The 27,005-nt window shown below is 33.6% G+C and overlaps 1 protein-coding gene across 2 annotated transcripts in view; it reads left to right on the top strand.

Annotated features, from left to right (window-relative positions):
- Positions 1-27,005, top strand: part of TBCK (TBC1 domain containing kinase) — a 262,615-nt gene that overhangs the window by 76,467 nt on the left and 159,143 nt on the right. For both annotated transcript variants that reach the window (XM_030819188.1, XM_030819189.1), the window contains 6 exons: positions 64-162; positions 1,784-1,846; positions 4,086-4,212; positions 5,682-5,732; positions 6,980-7,063; positions 18,546-18,631. In XM_030819188.1, the coding sequence (XP_030675048.1) occupies positions 64-162; positions 1,784-1,846; positions 4,086-4,212; positions 5,682-5,732; positions 6,980-7,063; positions 18,546-18,631 (510 nt within the window). The remainder of the gene's footprint in view (positions 1-63; positions 163-1,783; positions 1,847-4,085; positions 4,213-5,681; positions 5,733-6,979; positions 7,064-18,545; positions 18,632-27,005) is intronic.

The raw sequence follows: 27,005 nt of genomic DNA, 5'->3' as shown, positions 1-27,005 counted from the left end.
GTCTAGACTAAAAGATGGCACTAGGTAATTTGAGACGTTTTCATTTCTTTTTTGATATCATAGGCTTATCCATATAAAAAAAACCAAATCTGGAAAGAAGCAAGAATTGACATTCCTCCTCTTATGAGAGGTTTAACCTGGGCTGCTCTTCTGGGAGTTGAGGTAAGGAAAAAAGAGAAGGTTAGAAGCTGATTAATTATGCAAAGAAAGGATGGAGAGGGAGAGTGCTTTCCAAATATATATTTTTCTATTTATTAGAAAATTATATAGTAAAATACAAGCATTAGAATATTTGGCAATTTTAAGTGGAAAGAATATAGGAAAACAATAGAAAAATATAATTGAGGGTTTATTAGATTATGCTATTTAATATTTCATTTAATAGTGGTCACAGAAAATGTTTTGATTATTACCAGAGAATATTTTAAGAATATGTGTCAGTTATAAGTGGGTAGTCCTGCTTATAAAGTATGCTTATTATAGAATATGATTATCTGTTTATAAATGGTTCTGTCTAAATTTGGAGAAATCTTTCCATCTAATCTGACTTGTCAAAATCACTAACATAATTTAGTGGCTTTTGGCACACCTGTTCCACCTGGACTATGCTACCAAGAGAAATAGCACTTTCTCTGTGGTTGTGAGGAAAGGAGAGGTGTCACAAATTATGGTGGCCTACAATACTAACAGAGAACTCCGATGACATCAATCATAATAATGGGCCAAGTTCTTGCCAGATTTTTTTCATTTCTTGTCAATTTCTTTGTCATCTTGTCTTCTTATATTCTCTTATAGATAATTATCCTTCCTTTTTAAAGAATTCCAGTCAGGAATGGTGGCACATGCCTGTGGTCCCAGCTTCTTGGAAAGCTGAGGCAGGAGGATTACTTGAGCCCAGGAGTTTGAGGCTGCGACGAACCTTGGTTGTGCTACTGCACTCTAGCCTGGGTGATAGAACTAGACCCTGACTCTAAAAAAAAATTTTTTTAAATCCTCAACTATTTTTAATCCTTTTCAATCCTCTGTTTGAAGAATTTCCTTACTTTATTCCTGATGCCCTTGATAAGAGTCTACAAACGCCTTTGAGTTTGGTTGGTTACTTTACAAGAATGCCAATTGTTCAATATCATACATTAATCATTAGACTTGTAGAACAATATAATGCTAAAGTCCAAGAGGACTTCAGGTATCAGGTTGTCCAACTCTCATTAAATGAATGTCTCAAAGAAGTTGATACAGCAGATATTGGAGTTTGAACCCTACTTCCTGGCTCTTTCTCTACCGTGATAATAAGCCAGAATAAAATATTTTTTTCATGCTTGGTCCTATAGAACATGACCAAAATTTGTAGTCGTTTATTCAGTTATTTCTAATTTTTAAGAGTCTAACTGAAAAATGTAAATGACCTCTTTAGGCCCTAATGATTCTGTCATGTAATTATAGACGTAACATAACAAGGTTGTGTTATGTCGTAGGGTCTGGGAGGTTGGCCAAACATACTTACTAGCTAAGTAATTAATCCCTGACATTTATGTTCTGGTATGTATAATTCAAGAGTTTGCCTCAACAAAATGGCAAATTGTCACTTATCAGAGAACTTCATCACAGATTGTCAAAGATGCAGAGAATTTCTCTTAAAATGAGTTCTACCCAGGGTTTGAATGTGCTTATCTGTAGTTGGGTAGGTTTCTAAAGATAGATATTTGTAAAAAATAGATTTCTCTATATTACTATTCGTATTAAGGATATGATAAATTAATATATATTCTTTTATTTTTTGCAGGGAGCTATTCATGCCAAGTACGATGCAATTGATAAAGACACTCCAATTCCTACAGATAGACAAGTATGATTTAGGTTTTCTTAAGCAACCTGAGATAATTCTGCCAAATATTTAAATTTTAGGAAGGAGCATGAAGAAAGCCTCTTTCTCTCATGAATAGAGACACTGCTGCATATTGTTAGAGAAAACATAACTCTTATGCTTATAAATGAGTAAGAACAATACCTTAAAGGACTTTAGGTCAAGTTACCTTTTTATTTTTTTATTTTTATTTATTTTTATTTTTTATTTTTTATTTATTTTTATTTTTTATTTTTTATTTTATTATTGTTATACTTTAAGGTTTAGGGTACATGTGCACAATGTGCAGGTTTGTTACATATGTATACATGTGCCATGTTGGTGTGCTGCACCCATTAACTCGTCATTTAGCATTAGGTATATCTCCTAATGCTATCCCTCCCCCCTCCCCCCACGCCACAACAGTCCCCAGAGTGTGATGTTACCCTTCCTGTGTCCATGTGTTCTCATTGTTCAGTTCCCACCTATGAGTGAGAACATGTGGTGTTTGGTTTTTTGTCCTTGCGATAGTTTACTGAGAATGATGATTTCCAGTTTCATCCATGTCCCTACAAAGGACACGAACTCATCATTTTTTATGGCTGCATAGTATTCCATGGTGTATATGTGCCACATTTTCTTAATCCAGTCTATTGTTGTTGGACATTTGGGTTGGTTCCAAGTCTTTGCTATTGTGAATAGTGCCGCAATAAACATACGTGTGCATGTGTCTTTATAGCAGCATGATTTATAGTCCTTTGGGTATATACCCAGTAATGGGATGGCTGGGTCAAATGGTATTTCTAGTTCGAGATCCCTGAGGAATCTCCACACTGACTTCCACAATGGTTGAACTAGTTACAGTCCCACCAACAGTGTAAAAGTGTTCCTATTTCTCCACATGCTCTCCAGCACCTGTTGTTTCCTGACTTTTGAATGATGGCCATTCTAACTGGTGTGAGATGGTATCTCATTGTGGTTTTCATTTGCATTTCTCTGATGGCCAGTGATGATGAGCATTTTTTCATGTGTTTTCTGGCTGCATAAATGTCTTCTTTTGAGAAGTGTCTGTTCATGTCCTTCGCCCACTTTTTGATGGGGTTGTTTGTTTTTTTCTTGTAAATTTGTTTGAGTTCATTGTAGATTCTGGATATTAGCCCTTTGTCAGATAAGTAGGTTGCGAAAATTTTCTCTCATTTTGTAGGTTGTCTGTTCACTCTGATGGTAGTTTCTTTTGCTGTGCAGAAGCTCTTTAGTTTAATTAGATCCCATTCATCAATTTTGGCTTTTGTTGCCATTGCTTTTGGTGTTTTAGACATGAAGTCCTTGCCCATGCCTATGTCCTGAATGGTAATGCCTAGGTTTTCTTCTAGAGTTTTTAGGGTTTTAGGTCTAACATGTAAGTCTTTAATCCATCTTGAATTAATTTTTGTAAAAGGTGTAAGGAAGGGATCCAGTTTCAGCTTTCTACGTGTGGCTAGCCAGTTTTCCCAGCACCATTTATTAAATAGGGAATCCTTTCCTCATTGCTTGTTTTTGTCAGGTTTGTCAAAGATCAGAGAGTTGTAGATATGCAGCATTATTTCTGAGGGTTCTGTTCTGTTCCATTGATCTATATCTCTGTTTTGGTACTAGTACCATGCTGTTTTGGTTACTGTAGCCTTGTAGTATAGTTTGAAGTCAGGTAGCGTGATGCCTCCAGCTTTGTTCTTTTGGCTTAGGATTGACTTGGCGATGCGGGCTCCTTTTTGGTTCCATATGAACTTTAAAGTAGTTTTTTCCAGTTCTGTGAAGAAAGTCATTGGTAGCTTGATGGGGATGGCATTGAATCTATTTTTAAAAAATACTGTAGTTCTTCATCTGAAAAATTTGCCCTTCATTTGGACCAGATTATGAAGGAAAATATTTTTGAAAAGTATATTAACACATACCTTTCAAAAGCATGGCACGTGGATACATATGTAACAAACCTGCACATTGTGCACATGTACCCTAAAACTTAAAGTATAATAAAAAACAAAAAAAGAAATGGTCTGATTCTCCTGTTTAGGTATGCATATGGCTTCTTTAGTGTTTCCATAAGATCAATTAAAAAATTCAAAAAATTAGGCACTTAAGAAGTTGGTCTGTTTTGAAATTCATATTATAGCTTCTCCTTTTCCTTATTTAGTGAATAAGAATTAAGGGTTTATTGCGGATTACACAATTACTGTTTCACCTTATTATTTTGCTATTTTAACAGATTGAAGTGGATATTCCTCGCTGTCATCAGTACGATGAACTGTTATCATCACCAGAAGGTCATGCAAAATTTAGGCGTGTATTAAAAGCCTGGGTAGTGTCTCATCCTGATCTTGTGTATTGGCAAGGTAACTTTTGTAGTCATTAAAACTCCTCTGGAGTATTAGAAAATTGTTGCATAACTGACATGTAAAAAATTAAAATATCTAAACATCCTTGTCTTTGGGAAAAGTCAATATTGACGCTCTGATTAATTTTTTATTTTTTATTTTTTATTTTTTTTGAGACGGAGTCTTGCTCTGTCACCCATACTGGAGTGCAGTGGCGCGATCTCGGCTCACTGCAAGCTCCGTCTCCCGGGTTCACGCCATTCTCCTGCCTCAGCCTCTCCGAGTAGCTGGGACTACAGGCGCCCGCCACCACGCCCGGCTAATTTTTTGTATTTTTAGTAGAGACGGGGTTTCACCATAGTCTCGATCTCCTGACCTCGTGATCCGCCCACCTCGGCCTCCCAAAGTGGTGGGATTACAAGCGTGAGCCACCGCGCCCGGAGCTCTGATTAATTTTTTGAGAGGTTTACATCCAAACATTTTTAAGAATCTTTGTCTAAATCCTAGTAGATATCATTTAAAACCATAATATTAATATGCAAGTTGATTAGCAAAGCAGAAAGAATATTTGGAGCTGTTGTGATCTTTGTGGATACATTTTTAAATGCCTATGCAAATTGTTAAATCAATTGGGGCTAGTTGAGATTCTTATAGTTAATGATTTCTAATTTATACTTACCATGGCTATTAGCACTTAAAAATAGGCTATCATCCTAAAGTCCTCATTTTATTTATTGTCTTTTTTTCCCTTGTATCTTTAATGGTTCATGTCTTTTATTTTTAGCTTTGCCATTATTATTTTTGTGTTTGATAAAGAATGAGAAACCCATTCCAACACTATTTTTGAATGTGTTGTTATAAGCGGCTATTTTTATATTTCATTTCTCTATTTCTTACTGGCCATAGTTTAAATAAAGCTATTATTTTTCTTAGCTCTGTGTATTTCAGAGCTATTCTATATCCTCCTAACAGTTGTAGGTAGATTTATGTACATTCTTTCAACGTGACAATACATGCATATCATTATTGTCAATACAAGAAATGTCATATATTTGGAATTCACTTCACAATTTTTAAAGAATTTTTTTCATAATCCCAAAGAAAAAGAACATAGGCAAAACTCCATGTCCTAGATGAGAAAGTATGCCAGAAGATGTTAAGTAATTGCCAAGATTGTACATTTAGAGTCAGAGATGGGACAATATCCAAAGCATTGTAATATTCTTATATTTTTCTATTATTGTATTTCTCTTTTCAACTCATAATAATATAGATAATAATAACTGATTCATGTTGGACACATACCGTGTGCTACACTATCACTTACTCCCCACAGTAACTCATGAAGTAACATATTTCTGGATGGATAATGCTTCTAATGTTTAATCTACTTGGAGGTAATGCAAAGAACTGAATAAGGTATATATCTTCAATTCTACTAGATTATATTTATTTGACTTCTTTCTCCCAACCTCTCTCTATGTTAGGTCTTGACTCACTCTGTGCTCCATTCCTATATCTAAACTTCAATAATGAAGGTAAGCCTCTTTAATATTTAAATAATCATTGTGCATAATATTCTAAAATATTTGATTCAGACATGAAAGGTTTTTGTTTTTGTTTTAAGGTTCTTATTCTCTCCCTGGTAGATTTCTGTGAAATAATCTATTATAGACTCATTTTAGAGATGTGAAGGATTAACTTAAAGCTATTACTAGAAATTTAGTGGAATTTGATTATTCTAAATTCTTTAGAGATTAATTTTTGTCTAAGTATACTTTCTAAAGAATTTGTAAAGAAATCAATTATGGTGGCACTTTTCCATAAGCTTGCATCTCCAAAGCCTATAATCATTTTGGATACCTCTTCCTTAATGAAGACTTTTCTCATTCTCCCTCTTCAGCCCATAAAGCACTTTGTATTTATAAAAATTTATCTTGTGTCTATCTTGTATTCTAATACTTATATACTAATGTTGCAATATTTTTTGACAGCCCTTTTTCAACGGCAGGTTTTTTTTTCCTGTGCTTCTGCAATAACTTTATTATTGTAGGCTTTTCAATAAATACTAAATTCGAATAACTCCAATCCCTGAAATCACATATAGAGTGTGTTACTTGAATGTCTAGATGCCTTATCTGACGATCTCCCTATTTTCAGATTCTATTTCGTGACCGAATTTGCATCGATTTCTGGAATTAAGTAGAAATAGCATAATCTCAGAGAAATGAAACTTTACTCTTTGAATTATTTTTAAAATACTCTGTTCTCTGATATTCTCACTCATTAATCTAGACTAGAGTTTTTTACTATGTTTAGTTAGGCATAGCCAGTTATCACTCATACTGACCCAAGCATAGTCAGGGGTCTGTGTTTGAAAATGTGAATTATAACACTATTCCTAAATCCAAAGTTCATAGACTCTTGTTTGCATCAGTAGCACTTAAGGATCGTGAGGTCTGTATAACTTACTAATAATGATCATGCTTAGAAATTTGAAGAAACAACGTTTAGGTAATAAAAGTTTTGATTATTGTGTGATAATGATTGCCACACTAGTTTGAAATTGAAGTTATAGAATTATTATTTTTTGTTGTCTAAAATAAAAATATTTTCTATTTTAAAGATAGAGGCTTTTATCTCTTAATTTTGTTTTTCTAGCACTTGCTATCATAACTGTTATTTAATAGTACTATCAAGGAGTATGTGCTAAGTGAATGCGTTACTTCTGGTCATCTACCCTGTTAACTAATTTTTTACATGCCTTTGCCTTATTCTCTTTTAGCCTTGGCTTACGCATGTATGTCTGCTTTTATTCCCAAATACCTGTATAACTTCTTCTTAAAAGACAACTCACATGTAATACAAGGTAAGCAAATGTCTTTCCATGTCTTTCTACAGGGAAACTACTGATGTACTGGTGTGCTGATGTAATATTTGATTAAATTTAAGATTTTGACCCCCAAAATACGATGATAGTCCATCCAATAAAATCCATAAAGAGAAATTAGAAAGTTCAGTCTTTCCTCCAAATCCATAAAGAATTATGGTATTTTTCTAATGGATATTTGATATCTGATCTCATTTCAGTTCAAATGCAGGCATGCGAGTTTGAGAAAATAAGAGACTGCCATTTGTGTCTCTCACAATCAAAATTGCTCACAAAAAGCTTCACCATGGAGCAGGTCCACTGTAAATTAGTAAAAACTTTAAATGTTTAATTGTGTAAGCAGAGTATTAAAAATACTTTTCATTTATCTCATTTCCCATGCATGCATACCCAAAATATACTCCCTCTTTCTTCAACTTCCCTAAAATATACCTCCTCCTTAAGAGTTCATGTCATAGCGTAACCTGTTTGTGAATTCATTCAGGACAACTTTAGCCACATTCAAACTTCTACTATAATTTCCTGAACTCTTTTTTGGAAGTAATATAATAGAAGTTAAAAATATGCAGATTTAGATAGAAAAAAATAATCCTAAAATTTATGTGGACCCACAAAAGACCCAGAATAACCAAAGCTGTCCTGAGCAAAAAGAACAAAACTGGAGGAATCACATTATCTGACTTCAAATTATACTACAGAGCTATAGTAACTGAAACAAAATGGTACTGGCATAAAAACAGACACATAGACCAGTAGAACAGAATAGAGAACCCAGAAGCAAATCTATAAACTTACAATGAACACATTTTCGACAGAGGTGTCAAGAACATTCACTGTTCTTGAAGTCTCTTCAACAAATAGTTCTGAGAAAATTAGATCTTCATATGCAGAAGAATGAAACTAAACTTCTATCTGTCAACATACACAAAAATCAAATCAAAATGGATTAAAATCTTAAATCTAAGACCTCAAGTTATGAAACTACTATAAGAAAACATTGGGGAAACTCTCCAGGACGTTGGTCCAGGCAAAGATCTTGAGTAATACCGCATAAGCAGAGGCAAACAGCAAAAATGGACAAATGAGATCACATCAAGTTAAAAACCTTCTGAACAGCAAAGGAGAAAATCAACAAAGTTAGGAGACAACTCACAGAATGGGAGAAAATATTTGAAAACTACCCACCTGATAAGGGATTAACAGCCAGAATATATAGGAAGCTCAAATAACTCTATAGAAAAAAAATCTAATAATCTGATTTTAAAAAGGGCAAAAGATTTGATTACACATTTCTCAAAAGAAGACATACACATGGCAAACAGGCTTCTGAAAAGGTGCTCAACATCATTGATGATCAGAGAAATTCAAGTCAAAACTACAATGAGATACCGTGTCACTCTAGTTAAAATGGCTTTAACTAGAGGCAATAACAAATGCTGGTGAGGATGTAGAGAAAAAGGAACCCTCATGCACTGTTGGTGGTAATGTAAGTTAGTATAACCACTATGGAGAACAGTTTAGAGGTTCTTCAATAAACTGAAAGTAAACCTACCGTATGATCCAGCCATCCTACTGCTAGGTATATACCCAAAAGAAAGGAAATGAGTATCAAAGAGATACCTGCACTCCCATGTTTATTGCAGCACCATTCACGATAGCCAAGATTTGGAAGCAACCTAAGTGTCCATCAACAGACAAGTGGGTAAAGAAAATGTGGCACTTAATACACAATGGAGTTCTATTCAGCCATAAGAAAAAATGAGATCCTGTTATTTTCAACAACATGGATGCAACTGGAGGTTATTATGTTAAATGAAATAAGCCAGGCACAAAAAGACAGGCTTCACATGTTCTCACTCATTGGTGGGATCTGAAAATCAAAACATTTGAACTCATGGAGATAGAGAGTAGAATGATGGTTACCACAGGCTGGGGACGGTAGTGGAGGGTAGGAGTTGGAGGATACACATTGTGCATGGTAAAAAAACAAAAACAAAAACAAAAAAAAACCAAAAGAATAAATAAGACCTAGTATTTGCTAGCACAACAGGGTGCCTATAGTTAATAATAATTTAATTGTACATTTTTAAATAAGTAAGAGTATATAATTGGATTGTTTTTAACACAAAAATACTTGAGATGATGGATACCTCATTTTCCCTGAATGAGTTTATTATGCATTGCATGTCTATATCAATGTATCTCATTTACCCCATAAATATATGCACGTACTATGTACCCACAAAAATTGAAAACAAAATAAAACGAGAAAACCCACACTTTTAAAACAGATAAGTGTTTAAAATTTAAGTTTCACTACTTATTGTATAATCTTGACAAATAATTTAAGTTCTATAGGTAACATTTTTCTCATATCTACAAAAAAAAAATTATTGTAGAGGTTAAACATATGTAAATTTCTGGTACATAGAAATATTCAGTAAGTGCTATTATTTATTTCTTAACATTACTGTTACTGTACTAGTTTTTGCTAGTGTTATTATTGTGGCATTATATACTGTTTTATATCCTTTCAACAAGATTCTGTGTATTTTAAGGCCAGGGAATTTTCTTATAGTTTTTCTGTTCTTTTAGAGCAGACTACAAAGCTGCTCACTCTCCCATTTACTGTTTTTGTGATGCTTATCAGATATCCTTTTGATCTTGTTTTTAACTATATATAATTCTTCGTACATTATTTTAAACAACTTGAATCTGATTATTATATATATCATTATGGTTTTATGTAATTCCCCAGTTTTCATAAATGAAGTAGGAATACTAGATGTTGTATCTGATTTATCAAAAATTCTGAGTAAGTGGGATCTCAATTAGTAATAATTTTACTTGGTTAGAAATGAATATAAAATTAGAGTACCAGAGGTTGATATAATGGGAAAATAATTTGAAAGGAAGCAGAAAGGAAAATGTAAACTCAAAAAAGTAAAGCTAAAAGTAGGAGGAACAGAATATGGATAAATAGCTTTAGCACATAAAAACATTTGTTTTTTCAGCATCATGTACCTTGAGGTATAGAGAAAAATAATTAAAACTTTTTAAAAATTTTGTGTTTACAAGCAAATTGAATCATGTGTTCATTCCTATATATCTGTGTCTACAGTGTAGATAGGAGTTAGAAATAGAAATAATGATCCATTATCTCTGTTAATTTTGAAACGCAAAATCCATTGTTGGCTTTTGTATTTTGAAATGGTTTGGTTTGACATAGATGTGCCCAATTCTTTGCACATTTTCTGTAGTGTGGACTTGTATAAAGTTGAGATTAATTCGAGAAAGATTTTTAGAAGGTACAGCTTTTTGCTTTGACTTTTTCTAATTAAGCAGGAGTGCATTTTGTAGTGGAAGTTGTTTTTTGCTTATAGATTACCTTAATAAGGCCATTGACTTCAAGGACCATGTTATACCTTCTTCAAAATTTATGAAGTAATGTTCCATTAGGTTGTGGCCTGTACCTTATTAAGAGGGATGTGCCCCATTCTTACTAATAGCTTCCTTCTTACCCTTATCAGTGATGTTTATTATAAAATTGATAGTGTACTCTTTCAGATTTCAGTTAATAGAAAAATGAGTGGATTTCATAAAACCTTGGGTAATATCACAAGATTTCAGAAACGATGCAATTTAAATAATCTGTCAAATAGTGACCAAAGACAAACTGAGAAGATTAAAAGTAAAAAATAATCAGGTTAGTATTTGTGCCATATAAAAGGAAATTTAATAATCATCAGCTAAATATGTCAGCAATATAATGCTGTTAGTTTCAAAGCTAACATGAAATTGTAGTGTTTACTGAACTTTCCAAATATAAAAGCCCAATTAATATACAGTGTTGGGCTAAATTTCTATACTTTAGAAAGACGAAAATATTGGGGAATCCTCAAATAAGCAATAAAAACAGGACTTATAACATGAGCTGATTAGACTGTTTCTTAGATGGCTGGATGATACCTGGCTAGATGGCCAGCTCTTAAAAGACCATATGAGACATCTTCTTTTACATTGATTTCTATTTCTATTTCTAGATGCCTGTTACAAAACATAGAAATTATCTTCCTCCCCAAATTTTATTTTTCTACTGTTTCATATCTCAGATACATACATTGTATATTAATAATGAATTTCCAATATGAAAAAGACAAATTTCCACCCTTTCTAATTGCAGGCTTTTTTAACACACTTTTCTGTTACAAGGTCTGGCTCTATCACCCAGGTTAGAGTGCCATGACACAATCTTCAGCTCACTGCAACCTCCACCTCCTATGGCCAAGCCACCCTTCCACCTCAGCCTCCTGAGTAGCTGAGACTACAGGCATGCACCACCACATCTGGCTATTTTTTGTATTTTTTTGTAGAGACAGAGTTTGGCCATGTTGCCCAGGCTGATCTCAAACTCATGAGCTCAAGCCATTCACTCACCTCTGCCTCCCAAAGTGCTGGAATTACAGGAGTGAGCCACTGCGCCCAGCCTTAGCACACTTTTAAAAGGCATACTATACAGATATGCAAGACAATGTCTTGTTTAATTTATTAAATTAGAGACTATAGTGTACACAACATGAATTTGGAGATACTTATCAGAAAGGCCAAAAACGCTGGGCGCGGTAGCTCACACCTGTAATCCCAGCACTTTGGGAGGCCGAGGAGGGCAGATCACGAGGTCAGGAGTTTGAGGCCAGCCTGGCCAACACGGTGAAACCCCATCCCTACTAAAATTACAAAAATAGCTGGGCGTGGTGGCAGGCGCCTGTAATCCCAGCTACTTGGGAGGCTGAGGCAGGAGAATCGCTTGAACCTGGGAGGTGGAGCTTGCAGTGAGCCGAGATTGTGCCACTGCACTCCAGCCTGGGTGACAGAGCAAGACTCCGTCTCAAAAAAAAAAAAAAAAGACCAAAAAGACTGTTCTTTAGTTTGATCAGTTTTGTCAGTAATACATTTTAACCTCCAATATTATAATTAAAAGACCTCTCAACAATTATTGATTGCTTGTTTCTCTAAGTATTAATAATTTCCTCAGTTATGATTTCTATAAAATTGCATTTGAAATCTTGAATTGGTATTTAATTTTGAACTTCTTTAAAGCCACCATAAATGTTCTTTAATATTATGCTAAAAAAGAATCAATAGACAAGGTGTTTTAAATCATTTGTCCAAATTTTATATTGACCATATGTTACATAAGAAAAAAACAGTTTCAATTAATTTAGTCTTTCAGTGTATAACTGTGCTGACACTGTGCCATGCCAAGTACTGCTTACAGAATTGAGATTCTTTCAATAAATAACATTTATTCCTTTTCCAAAGGACTTCATAGTATGATATGATAAATAAATGTGAAAATGACTATAAGTCTAGGAGGCAAGTATACATACTATTATGTTAGCACAGAGCAAGAAGTTTAGGGGGTTTCAATTTTCTTGTGTGTGGTAGCAAAAAGAAGAGATAGCATTCTGGAAAGGTTTCATAAAAGGAAGATACTTGATGAATTTGAAGTTTGAGTAGAATTTCATTGGTGAGAATACGTAAAGACATTCTTAGGACAGGGAACAAAGAAGAGGACTGAAGTAAAAGAGTGCAAAATGGGATGATAAAATATCCACTAATCAAATCTGGTCTGTCGGGTAGAAAAGAGAGATGGAAAGCTAAAGAAGGAGCTGAAACAGTACACTGTATATTGGTTACTAAAGTTTGATAGAACAGTGGTTTATTTTTCTTCAAAGTGTTTATTTTAGGCTTAGAATTAGAAATATTCAGCTCTCATTTTATTGGTTTACTTCTTTGTTACTGTGTTTCTCTTTATTTTGTAGAGTTTTAAGCTTTACACTTCAAAGTAGTAATTGATTTTTGGTTGGCATAAATATCACATGTACATTTTCTTCTCCACAAATTGTGGGAAAAATCCTAAGTCGTAAGAAACTAATCCATTTAAAAGCTAATTGTAGAAATGCATATTTACTGAATCTTTGAATTGCCTTTCCAGAAGTTAAAAGTTTCTATGTTCAATAGCAACTTGAATTGTTCTTTGAAAAAAAAAAAGTTTTTATTACTATACACCAATAGAACTTAAAATATTTTCTATTTTAAAGTTTTTTCTAAAATATTATATATACACTCATGAGACTCTAAAATGCTTTACCTCTTATAGATCAGTAAAAAAATGATCAATTTAATCAAGATACCCTGTTTTTTTAACTTAGTTCTATTGACTTGTTACCAGCAGATATATTTAAGATATAATAAATTTAATTACTTTCTGACTTAAATATTTCTTATTATCGTTTGTACTATCAAATGATCACCAGAAACATTGTTATTGAGTTGAGTTGACAAACTACCAACACATGGGAACATTTCAAAATAACATACTGATTATGCAACTCAGGATTGGCTGTTGAGATTATCTAAGATTATTAAAATTATTCTGAGGTTCAGAATCTTAGAGTATTAATTGTATGGAAAAAATGGAGAAATTAGAAAGAAATCTATTGATTAGCATTTCAGCCATATTGGAAAACAAGTTTATAACTTGCAGGACAGGTGTATCTTAGGCTATTGAAGAGAAAGGCAGCTTCAGGCCAGTGAGGAACCAGGTAGACTATATTTGGCCAATGAAACTTTGGCACATTAAACATACTCTTGTAGTGTTTTATAAAACCAAGGCATATTCACACTTGGAAGATGTGGTTGCTGCAAGTCAGAAAGGTAAAGATAAGAGGAGATATCATATAAATCTGGGAAATTAGGAGAAAGTTTCCCCAATTTTCTGTTTACCTGTACGTCTTTCTAAATCTTTTGAGGGAAAGGATCGTATCTTCTTCACTGTGATGTCCCCAACATTTAATATAGTACCACATATAGCTAGATTGACTGTACCACTAAATTGGGATGTTTCAGAGAGTTAAAAAGGGCACTGTACCAGATGCTGGGTCTACAGGTGCCAACTGGGACTCTCTCAGGCAAACTAGGAGGTAAGTTCATACTACACATATATATTCAGTAACTCTTGGAAGGAGAAAGAAGACAGACATACAAAGTCTAAAGTCCAATCATCAAAGGTGGGGTATAAAACTCTTCTTTCCCACCAAACAGTAACAATGAGAGTGAGAGAATATGCAATTTCACGCCTAAAGTTATGTATTTGGAAAGGTAGGGCATCGTATTTGGTTGGTGCAAAAGCAGTTGTGTTTTTTTCCATTACTTTTAATATATGTGCAGCTTAGTGCACATCTTTGCATAATGACTTTAATGATAAGATATTTGGAGATTGTAGTATACAGTCTTGTGATTTTTAAAAATACCTTGTATCATGTGACCAAGGAGATTTTTCCTGAAACAGTAAATGTCCTACCTACCTTTACTAGAAATATTATTATGATAACTATTAAGTGGGCTCGTTTGTAGATTCTTTTTTTAACTAGAACAAGATATGTGAGAAGGAAAGAAAGTGGTTCACAAATGTAGCTCCAAAGATTACTTTTCTCTTTCCTTTCTCTTCTTTTGAACCCCTTCTTTCCACTTAGTTATAAAAGTTGGTGCTTGTTTGTTGTGCCTTTACTAGATAGGTCAAATTTTACAGCAGAAAACTTTGTAATGAGAAATAATTCAGGTTCATTTGCATTAAAATAACGCTTCTTTTCAGTGCAGTGAGTCAACATTATCACCAAATGGTTTGGTTTGGGCACATTCTTAGTTGACAACAGATATGTAACTCCCAACCTATCTATATTTATCATCTTCGGGATAGACTAGTAGTCTGATGGAAAACAACAAATCGTTACAGAATTGAGAATACCATTTCTGATATGTGAGCTGAGGAAAACATTTGTTTTAAATCCCACCCATCATCTTTTATCTTCTTATCCTAGCTAAAAGAGTGAAAGCTGAAAAACTTTTCAGAAGGGAAAAATAAGGATACCTATATGTAGGGCTTTCTGAAATTTTGTCTCTGCATATATTTTTTGGAAAACAGATGGCTTATTTATAAACAGTTGCACAAAAATATGATAGTGTCATATAAAATTCTTACAATAAATTTATTGGGGATTGTCATGTTAATGTATATAACAAGCCATTTTAAAGGAGAGGAACAAAAATTTTTAATAAGAGCAACTAGAAGGGAAGACGACAATTTATTTTCATTTTATATTTCATTGCAAAAATTAAAAGGTATAAGGTTTTACAAATATAAAATGAAGAAAATTTATATTAGAGTTTTTACTGTAATAAACTTCACTTGAAGCTTAAATGGGAAATTTAATAAGAACCTTTATTTTTTTTTTTAAATACTGTTTACCTCTATATAGGTCATGTGTAGGTTAGAAAACACTATCTTTGAAGTTAAGACTCTAGATTCATATCCTCATTATATAGTATAAATCACAATTACAGATTTTTTTTAACTTTTAGATTCAGGGTATGTGTACAGATTTGTTACATATGTAAATTGCATGTCATGGGGGTTTGGTGTACAGATTATTTCATCACCCAGGTAGTAAGCATAGCACCAGACAGGTAGGTTTTCAATCATCTCTCTCCTCTCACCTTCCTCCCTCAAGCGGTCCTGGAGTCTGTTATTCCCTTCTTTGTGTCCATGTCAATTACAGAGCTTTAACAATATTTTAATATCTCCTTAAAAAGAGTCAAGATTCTATGATTCCATTGAATCTTTGTTTTATTCTGTTTTTCTTTTTTTTTGTAACTACTCTTAAATTCTTTTATTTTGATTTACAAATCAAAAGGCATATATTTATTTTGATATTTTTAGATTTACACCAAGGAGCTTTTAAATGCTTTTTTGAAATAACTGAGAATATTACATAGTGCAGATTTCATCAGTTGTCACATGTGCTCCCTTTAGAGACAGAACTTTGTAAATATAACAGGCCATATTCTTATCTCATTTGAAAGCCTGTCCTGAGCAACCAAAACTTATGCTAGTTTTACAAATTATATTTGCATATATGAATTGATATATAACATATAACTTTTAATAATATATAAAATAAATTTACATATTTTATGTCTGTGTGTGTGTGTGTATATATATGTATATGCAGTTATAACATATAAATCCATTCATCAGTGTTGGCCAGGCACAGTGGCTCAAGCCTGCAATCCCAGCACTTTGGGAGGCCAAGCCGGGCAGATCACCTGAGGTCAGGAGTTCGAGACCAGCCTGGCCAACAGGGTGAAACCCCGTCTCTACTAAAAATACAAAAGTTAGCTGGGTGTGGTGGCAGGACAGTGTTTTCATGATGGATTAGATTTCTTCAGCAGATCCTTAATTAGCCATGTAATTTTACATAGTAATTATTTTTATCAGGCTCAAATAAGAATGATATTTAATAAACTGGAGCATAGCTGTGGAAAATTGCCTGAGGTGTGAATTTCTGTTTTAAAATGAAGCATGCTTTTTAGAAGTTAATAACTGTATGCTTTCATTGATATACAGTTGAATGCTTATAATTGTTGATGTCACATATCTTTGGCTTCTGAGTAAATTGGAACTATAAACACACCATCACTAATTGGAAGGAGAAATTAAAAAGTTACAGAAAAGTTAAACCCAGAAGTTCCCTGGGCCCTTCAGGTATATTTTGGGTCTTCACTTTGATCTATAACTCTTGAAACTGATGTAAATTGTATCTTTTTTGTGCAGAGAGGAAAAGGTGAGACAATGGACAGATAGAATGCATTCTGTTGCAGTAGAATTAACATCAAGTCAAGAAAAAGTAGTACTTGAGTATCTTTTTTTTTAAATCCAGCATAGGTAAAAGTTCACATTCAATGAGGAATTCAGCTTTGTCATGGAATACAGCACCTCATCTTTTTTTTCTTTTTGCCCTGAAGCTCTTCTGTGTAGGATATGTGACGTGTAAGATGTTTGCTTATAGGGAAATATCTATTGTATTTATCCATTTTCATGCTGCTGATAAAGACATACCCGATACTGGAAAAAAAAAAAAAAGAGAGAGGTTTAATTGGACTTACATTTCCACATGGCTGGGGAAGCCCCAGAACGATGGCGGGAGGCAAAAGGCACTTCTTACATGGCAGCAGCAGGAGAAAATGAGGAAGAAGCAAAAGCAGAAACCCCTGAAGAACCCATCAGATCTTGTGAGACTTATTCACTATTATGAGAATAGCATGGAGAAGACCAGCCCCCATGATTCAATTACCATGCCCCGGTCCCTCCCACAACATGTGGGAATTCTGGGAGATACAATTCAAGTTGAGATTTGGATGGGGACACAGCCAAACCATATTATCTATAAAATTCATGTGATCATTGGAAGCAAAGTATTATTTGAGAAAAGTAAGAGAAGACTACTTGTACTGATGGACTGTCAATAATTTAGTACTATTTCTTCAAATGTTAAAAGCTAAAAACTTAAAAAATAACAAGACAGACTTATTTTTTGAAGATTATTTTCACCAAATAATTGGTTTTAAAAATAGATGTTACTTTACTGTAGGAGAAAGTTGTGATTATGAAGGGAAAAGTTTTATGATGTTACTGTCATTTCAATTTCAAAAAAATGAGGTTGTCATCACCTGTAATCTCAGCACTTTGGGTGGCCAATACAGGAGGATTGCCTGAGCCCAGGAGTTTGAGACCGGCCTAGACAACATAGCAAAACCCAGTCTATATTTAAAAAAAAAAAAGTCGAGCTCATTGAAATATGTATTAATCTTGGTTTTTTAATTAGTAAAAATCTAATAGTTACTTGCCCTTGAGTAGATTGTTAGCACTATCTTGTTTAGATTAGTGCATAGTGAGTAAACTGGCAAGAATAGTAACTTTGGAAGAATGAAAAAACATGAACATATTCCTCATATTTCAGCTGAACTCTATGAATTCTAATAGAATTAGAATCAACAAAATATATTTTTAATTGCCTACTGTATCCCTACTTTCTGATTAAACATGGTATTCTTATTTCTAAATATGCCAAATTGCTAAGTCTTAGATGGAAATAAATTAGAACTGGGACAGATGCCTATATAGAGGCATACATTTTATCTGTATATATAAACAAATTTGAGACATAATTATTCCATTTGTGACTGCTTATAAATGTTCTCCTTCATTTAAGGATCTGCTACACTTTCTGAACATTCAACAAATACAAAGCAGATTTAAACAGAGAAAATGTGCTTGTAGAGTTTCACAGGAAAACATTATTTATCATGTGTACAATTTGTAACTCAAGAAATGAACTGATAACTCTGAAGGCAGACAATAGGTTGTGACAGTTTGTTGGTGTGCTTGTTTAATAATTAGCAGTAAGTAATTAAAATAGTAACAAAACAAAATTATCATGTAAAGTATTCTCATGGAGAAATTAAATCTCATTCAATGTATAAATAAAACTATATTTGAATATAATGTTCTTGGAGTACTGTGTAAAAATGATGATTGTCTCAAACTTTGTAATTTCAGAGTATCTGACTGTCTTCTCTCAGATGATTGCATTTCATGATCCAGAGCTGAGTAATCATCTCAATGAGATTGGCTTCATTCCAGATGTAAGTACTTGGTGCATTAAAGGAACATGTGGTTAAAAGAAAATAAAGCAGAAATTATTAGCACAAAAGAGTGTATTTTCTTGATTTTTGTTGTCATAGTGCATATCTGAACAAGTTACTGCTACTAATTATAGCCTTATGTTAGAAAGTGTGTAGCTACTTTCCATACTTCCACCTTAAGTAATGAAAATAAGTCATTTTTCTTAGCATAGTTGATAGTATCAAATAGTTTTGAGAAACTCATTAGTGATAGTGTTGTATTAAACTGTGCTGTGAAGGCTTTTCACTTGGATTTTATGATATTCAGGCCTGATTTTGAAGATATAGGAAGTGTATGCTTAAGTGAAAGTAACTTCTGTGTTTTACTTGATACTACTTTGGGAGCTTAGATAGATTTTGGTTTTTCTTTTCTCTGTAGTCCACATCAAGCTAAAAGTCAGAGTTGAAAATCAAAGGTTAGCTGTAGCGTGACTTAGCCTGTTTTTTATTTGTTGTTTGTCACATAGAATCAAGCCCTTTTTAAAGGCTGTTGAATAAACATACATCAAAACATCACATTGTATCCAATAAATATATACAATTATTACTTATCAATTAAAAATAATAAATGACAGTGTAGAGGAAAATAAATTAATAACAAAAGCTAGCTGCTTGGTGATGGGGATGCATTTGGTAGCGTAGGTGCAAAGGAAATTGTTTTCTTGTTACATTTGACATTAAAAAATTGTTTTAACACTGTGAATGTATTCATTCAAAAGTTAAATTGAAGGCACCTGCCCTCAAGCAATTAGAATTTTTTAGGAAGATACTTTATTAAAAATTATTGATAAAAAACCAAAATGTTCACATTACATATCATTAAAGTAGGAAATGCAATTTATAAAATAATATTATAGTATTATCTCATTTTCATAAAATAGAATTTAGTGTATATGTGTATATACATAGGAAAAGTTGAAAGGCTATACTCTAGAATATTAATTATGATTATATCATGTTACAGGAGTTATGGGTACTGAGGGGGCTTAAGTGCAATTTTTAATTGTTTTCATTGAAGGTGTTTTTTTTGTAATGTGAAAAACTTTCTAAAACTGTATTATGTGATCATGTTTAGTAGAATACTATAAAGCAGTTTATTAAAAACTGTTTATTCTCACAATGCATGGGAAGAAATATATTTTATATTGAGATCTGGGGCACACAGAATTCGAGTGGTGATGTGTATGTGTGTATACAACTAAAATAAGTTTTACAAAACAATGTTTTCTGCTTTCTACATGTGATGCATTGTGTTATTTTTGAAAAGTCTACATTTAATAAGTTGATTTTATAAACCTAAATTTGAAAAATACTTATATAAGGAATTTTAAAAATCAATAAAAACTGATTTTTAAAATTAAAGAATAAATATAAAAGGCTGTTGGAGTATAATATTATAAATGTGAGGTATAATACAATATAGATCCAATCTTATGGCTAGAGTTGAAGAAGCTGTCAAGGAGCTGACTGCCAAGTTGGTAATGGTGTTAGATTTTTGAGTAAAAAAGAATATTAAGTATTTAAAATATAGACTAAAAAAAGATAATTATCTTCAAAAACTTTTTATGAAGGCACCTAATTAAATTGTGCTCAGCACTGAACAGAAACAGAAAACATTTATGTAGACAAGTATGTGTGGAAACCAGGTACGGTGGCTTGTGCTTGAAAGGCTGAGGCAGGAGGATCACTTGAGGCTAGGAGTTTGAGACCAAAACAACATAGCAACACTTCATCTCTTTAAAAAATAATGTGTAGAATTATAAAGACAATCCGATAAAAATCTTTAGACATATTCAGGAACAGAGATTATATTAAGAAAGGAAACACACAAGGACAAATAACTTTAGTTAATCAGAAAATTGAATTCTGAATGAGTATGATGTAAGAAACAATGTTGAGTTAAAATATTGTTAAAACATAATTAATGTGAATACATATTAAATGTTTACTGTGTACCAAGCACTGTTCCACCCTCTTTAAATATTATCACTCATCAAATACTACAAGTTTATGAATCTGTGTAAAAAGTGACTTAAATATGTATAAATCCACTTTGGGAAGGGCTAATAATAAGGTGAAAATAAAATTCTAAATAATAACGTGAAAGGTAAAAGTAGGTGGGAATCAGTTAAAATGTGTTCTAATGTTTTAGCATTATTTAGAGGGAATGCTCATTTTATTTAGACATTAAGTCAGGGAACCTTTCAGATCTGAGATTTGATTGTACCCTCCTTTAAAGCTTTTAAGTTCGCCTGTTACTGTTTTCTGGATACTGGCAGAAAATGCAAGATTCCTGGGCCAGAGACCAAGGACATTATCACTAACAGTAGAGCAAGCAGCATAAGCATTAGCATATTTGTGTTGGTTTCTCTTGCTCTCAAATCCTATGGAAACAACATCAAGGACCCAGATGATACCTGCATATGTAGTGGATTACATTACAAGAGAGAAACCGTGAGCTTAAGGAATTGGAATTTTTTTTTCAATGGACAGTAAGCATGCCTTCCCTTTGTTCAAGAGAGAGAGCCTGTCTTTTTCTTCTAAGCCTATTAGTAAATCTGTCTTTTGTCTAGAAGGAGATTCCATTTCTGCTTTCCAAGGCTATTTTTTATACAAACATATTTGAAAAGATAGTCTAGAACAAAGGACAGTAAATGTCTCTCCTCACAAGAAATTCAGAAGTTCAATAATTCACGTTAAAAATTTAATTTAATGGTAATCCTGAAAAGAATAAAGAGAGAATATGTAACTTCTAAACCAATGGAGGGGGTGCAGGATAGAACAAAGAAAAGACATTTAATCTTATAAAAGCAGAAAGAACATAGAAAGAATGTAAGCTAATTAAATGGCTTATTAAAGGAGATTTTCAGATATTTTTGAAAATCTATCTTGATAGTACTTATAAGAGATACATATAAAAACTTAAAGATATTGGCCAAAGGAGATTAAAAAAAAGTCAGGCAATTATTAACCAAAACAACATTAGTGATATTAATATAAGCTAGTAAAATACAAGAGAGAACACAAAACAGACCCATCCCTGTATAGAATTTGGTGGTATATGACAGAAATGACTGTACAATCAATTAGAAAAGAGAGCATTGTTGATGGTCCTGATTGAATAACTATGTGGATGTGGAGGGCAGTGTAAATGAAAGCCTAACTTCATACCACACATAAAAATAAATTCTAGATCCATTAGAAGACTTAAATATGGAATATTATATTTGTTTTTTTTTATCTAGGAAATAATTCTTATTAAGGTTACAGAAAGTATAAAACAAATTTAAAAAGAGAGGATTGAAATTCAGGAGTAGTACAAAAGGGGCTTCTGTTGTATTGGTCATATTTTGGTTTAAAAAATTTTAGAGTAAATGTGGCAAAATGTTAATGCTCGTTAAATCTGAGTGGAGAGTACATTGGTGTTAAGTGTGCTGCTATGCAGGGTGAGTGAATTACTCAATAATTCAATAATTGTGACATAATATATTTATTTATGTTTCCCTGTTATGATCTACACATAAAATTACTCGAGCATTATTGCTTAACTTCTTGTAAAAAAATTCTGCAATAGTAGTATTATTAAGAAAGTAGTATTGATTTGTATAGTGACACAGGATTTTTTTCAGTGTCACTTTACCAGCCAGTGATCTTCATGGTGGGCAGTGCCCCTGCCCATGTCTCACTTAGCCCTGGCTTGCCCAGGGCCCTGGGCAGGCCCTGGCCTGCCCACCTGGCCAGGCAGGCTGTGCTTGGCTTGATATGTGGCCCAGATTCTGCACTTGCTCTACAGCTGAGCCAGGCATGCCATGACCTGCTTCCACCTTGGGAGCTGGTGTCTGGATGAGGGGAATGCTGTGACACTTGAACAGAGATGGGCATGTGACCCCAAAGCCCCAAAGGGGGTGTTACAGCATGCTAACAGTTCTTTCAGTCTCGCATCCACAGCCCAACAAATGGAGGTGTGTGGTGCCCAGAGGTCCCTTCTCCCATTTTTCAGCAAGCAGGAGGGGTGTGCTACAGGGTTACAGCTTTGTTTGCACTCGCCATTTGGCAGGTCCTGAGTTCTTTTCCGGTGTCCAAGAATAAGGTTGTGCTGACAGCTAGCGGGTGAGTGAGGCAGAGTTTTACTGAGTGACAAAACAGCTCTCAGCAGAGAAGGAAGCCCGAGTTAGACAGCACCCTTACCTGAAGTTGGGTAGTCTTCCCACCACCTAAAAGTGGGTACCCAAAGTGTGGCTGAGCCTGGGGCTTTTATGTGCTCAGAATGGGAGTGTATGTGCTAATTGGTTTGTGAGTATGCAAAGAAAGCTAAAAAAAAAAAAAAAAGAAGGCACCATTCAAAGATGGCCACAACAGTGTAAAAAACTAATTAGGGAAGGGTAGGTATATGTAAAATAGGTGAATGGTAGGGATCAATCAGAGGAAAGTGTGCCATACAGGAGAGGTTCTCAGTCCACTCTGTAAATTTATATGAGACCTGTATCTTGGTTTTCAGACGTTAAACTGCCTTTGGTTCAAGATTGGATTACACTGGGGACTTGCCCCATCTGCCTAGGGATTTTTCTCCCTCCTGCTGCTATCAATAGTAGTGTGATTAGTTTTCAGAGACAGTTGTAAGTCATATGGGATGGGAAGTAATTCTTTGTGGGATAGGAATATCCAGCACATGGCAAATGCTGAGCATCCCGGACCCCCAACCACTCATTGCCACTAGCAATCCTCTAATCATCAATACAAAAAAAATGCCTCTACACTCATTTCTGAGTAATTAATTCACATATATTTCTGAATGTCCTCTAGCAAATGGTTCTGTCACTTGTTAAGAATTTTAGAGTAAACAGAAAGAAATGAGGGGAAATAATATATCTTAACCTGAAGAAGAGTCCCATCTACAACTGTTTTCTTGTCACAGAGAGTGGGCAAAGTTATTCAACAAAGAAAGCTAAAGTGTTAATAGGAAGACTGTTTTTTGAAATCTTTTTCTTTGTGTTGTTTTTTAATTGAGCTGTTTTTCAAGCCTGTGGATAATATAAAAATGATGAGGTGTTTTTTAAATTCAATTTTGTGAACAGATTTAATGTTTTAATGTAGACATTATTGACAGTGAGTACTTATGGGAGGGGCATGATGAAATGGAGGACTTTTAAAAACATTTTTTAACTCTATTAATAACATAGTTTAGCTGTATGTTATTAGTTTGTGTATATAGCATTTTTTAAAAATTCCGAATGATTGTCTTTAATGTTCTACCTTTAATTAGTGAGGTAACTTTCTATGCCTCTAACAATACAAGCCAGATTCATCAAGTAGAAGAGTGGGTACTTTGATAATGATTTACCAAACCGAGTTTCCTACCCAAGAACTAAACCTATCAAAGTAAGCCCTCATTAATCTTTCATCATTGAAATTCAGGCTTCCATTGCAGTAGAGATTGTGATTTCTGGCTTTTTTCCTTTTGCTCTGGGTCACGGAACTCTGAATACTCAGCACTGCTAAAGCTTGAATAGTTAGAAATATTGTACACTGATGTGATGCCTAGATTCTACATTTCATGGTAGTTATGTTATTTACATATAAATAGAGTGAATAATGTGTATTTGATAAAATTGGGGACAGGGTGATATTTATCATTTTTGTCTTGATATGTGTTTCTGCTTTTAAAAATATAGTAGGCCTCATTTAAAATGAGATTAGGAAAATATGATTCATTCTTAAGGGAACTGTTTTCCTGAAATTCTGTGAATAGTATTCAGCTTGCAAATTATGAAGAGTTGTCAGGTAACCATTAAGAGAAATGATAAGGAGTGTATCAGTACTATGTGTGCCTTTTCAACCTACTGTCACAGGTAAAGATAAAGCTAACAAATTCCATGATATGCTGGTAAAGCCACTGACATTTAACTGCAATCTGAAAGGATGCTTATACTACTTAAAAGCTTATCACAATCATTTTCAAAATTTATATTCAGCTGAATTTAAACTGCTCAGAAATATTTATGTATTTGTTCCTTCATTTGTTCTTTACCTTCATTATGTTGTTGTTACGTAAATAAATTTTAGATTTTAGTCTAAAGAGAATACTGACAATGAGCTTTTCAGATTTTATCAAGATGTAATTACAGGAAAAAATTGGAATATCCACCTTATTTAGAATATCTCATAATAAGAGTCCTACTAACCTGTTATAGTCTCTCTGAAGAGTCCTGTGATGTGTCCTCTTGTCTGGTAGCTGCTATGTCCCCAACATTAGTACAAACTCCATTCTACTGGCATTGGATACATTAAGACCTTTGAATACAAATGGCTTAGTAAAGTCTCTTTCTCATAGTGAAGCTTGATTACCTTTCAGAAAGTGCCCAGATCTTAGAAATCAAAGTGGCTATTAATAGTATCAGGGATGATAAAATGACATTTTGGTACTTTCTAGCCAAAAAACTATACACACAAGTTAAATATCTAGTAAGTTTTCCAATTTAGTAAATCCTCATTTGCATTACCCCCCACATCTGTTTCTACTCTAATGATTCCTTATGCTGTCCAGAAACAGGTGGAAGGAAGTATGGCATAATGCAGCAGTTCTAAAACATTTGGCTCTCAGAACCCCTTTATATTCTGAAAAATTATTGAGGACCTCAAAGAGTTTTTGTTTACATGGGTTATAGCTATCGATATTTATAGAGATTTAAAATGTATTTATGTATTTATAATTCATTTAAAAATAACAGTAACAAAACCATTGCATGTTAACCAAAATAACATATTTTTCTGAGAAATAGTTACATTTTTCCCCAAAAATGCAATAGTGGTGTTGTTTTACCTTTTTATAATCTTTTACATTTTTATAATCTTTTTACTTGTTTATATGAAGAAAATGTGACCTCACACAGACATGTTAATAGTTTCTCAGATAGTGGTAGTTTCTTAAACTTCTCAGAGCAGTGTTTTTTTTGTTTGTTTTTGTTTTCTTTTTTGAGACAGAGTCTCACTCCATCACTCAGGCTGGAAGTGCAGTGATCTCGGCTCACTGCAACCTCTGCCTTCCGGGTTCAAGTGATTCTCCTGCCTCAGCCTCCCAAGTAACTGGGATTACAGGTGTTTGCCACCATGCCTGGCTAATTTTTTTTTTTTTTTTTTTTTTTTTTTTTTTTTTTTTTTAGTAGGGAGGGTTTCACCATGTTGGCCAGGCTGGTCTTGAACTCCTGACCTCAAGTGATCCACCTGCCTTGGCCTCCCAAAGTGCTGGGATTACAAGCATGAGCCACCGCACCTGGCCTCATTGTTTCTTAAAGTTAGTTGCTACGTACAGTCTAAAACCATGTCAATGAACTTATCATACTCTGTTATACTAAAATCCCTCACTCTATCTTGCAATTTAAATGGCTCTTTTACTCATACATAATTTTGTAGTGTCATGAATTTGTCATTTGAAAAATATTGATTCGCTGAGTTACACAGATCTTCCAACTATGAAGCATTTCATTATAGAATATTTTTAAAATCACATTTATTAATATCACAACAGGTCTCTTCCAAAAAGTGATTAAGTATTGGGAAACTACCAATTTCACAGTGGCAGATATTAGCTTTCCAAAATTTTAATCTTCGCCTAAAAGCTCTCATTTTTTCTTAAAGTAACTGTTTCACATTGTACATTTAAAAAAATCATTGTTTGTCCGTCATTCTTTCAAATAAACATAGTATTTCTTGCAAAAACCATCAATATTAGCTCACAGATGATTACCCAACTGCTTTACCTCTTTGTACTTCAGTAGATAGCACAAGTGCTTTACACTTACTTCCATTTCATTTCACAAATTTTAAAAGAGATATTTAATAAATTTAACAATTTTTACTCCTTCACATGACCATTGTTATACTTCAGTGCCTGTGCCTTAAATTGTGCTAAGATGCCAGCAGTTTTATCCACCAGTGGCTTTGCACCATTAGCGCAAATATCAATCCAGTAAAAAGGGCAAATCATCTTAGTATTGTAAAAATTGCTTTGAATTGGTGGATCCTGAAGGGTCTTAAGGACTTGTGCCAAATGGCCCCGGGTTCTAAATTCTGGCTATTCCGTATACTAATTACATAATCTTTTTTTAGCTTTAGATTTAGTTTTTCACCTGCAACCCTCTTACCATTGATGTAGATTATAATAACTTCTACCTCATAATGGAGATTAAATTAGAGAATGCATATAAACTGTTCAACACAGTTCCAGGCACACTATAATTGTTAAGGGGTATTGTTCTTTAATTAATATTACTAGAGTTTGATCATGTTGCATTATTTCTTTTATTAACATGATTCATATTTAGAAGAACATTATATT

Source organism: Nomascus leucogenys, chromosome 9, assembly GCF_006542625.1.
Source record: "Nomascus leucogenys isolate Asia chromosome 9, Asia_NLE_v1, whole genome shotgun sequence".
In the NCBI taxonomy this organism is placed as follows: Eukaryota; Metazoa; Chordata; class Mammalia; order Primates; family Hylobatidae; genus Nomascus; species Nomascus leucogenys.
The sequence above is the reverse complement of the archived record's forward strand: the minus strand, read 5'-3'. Positions and strand labels throughout refer to the sequence as shown.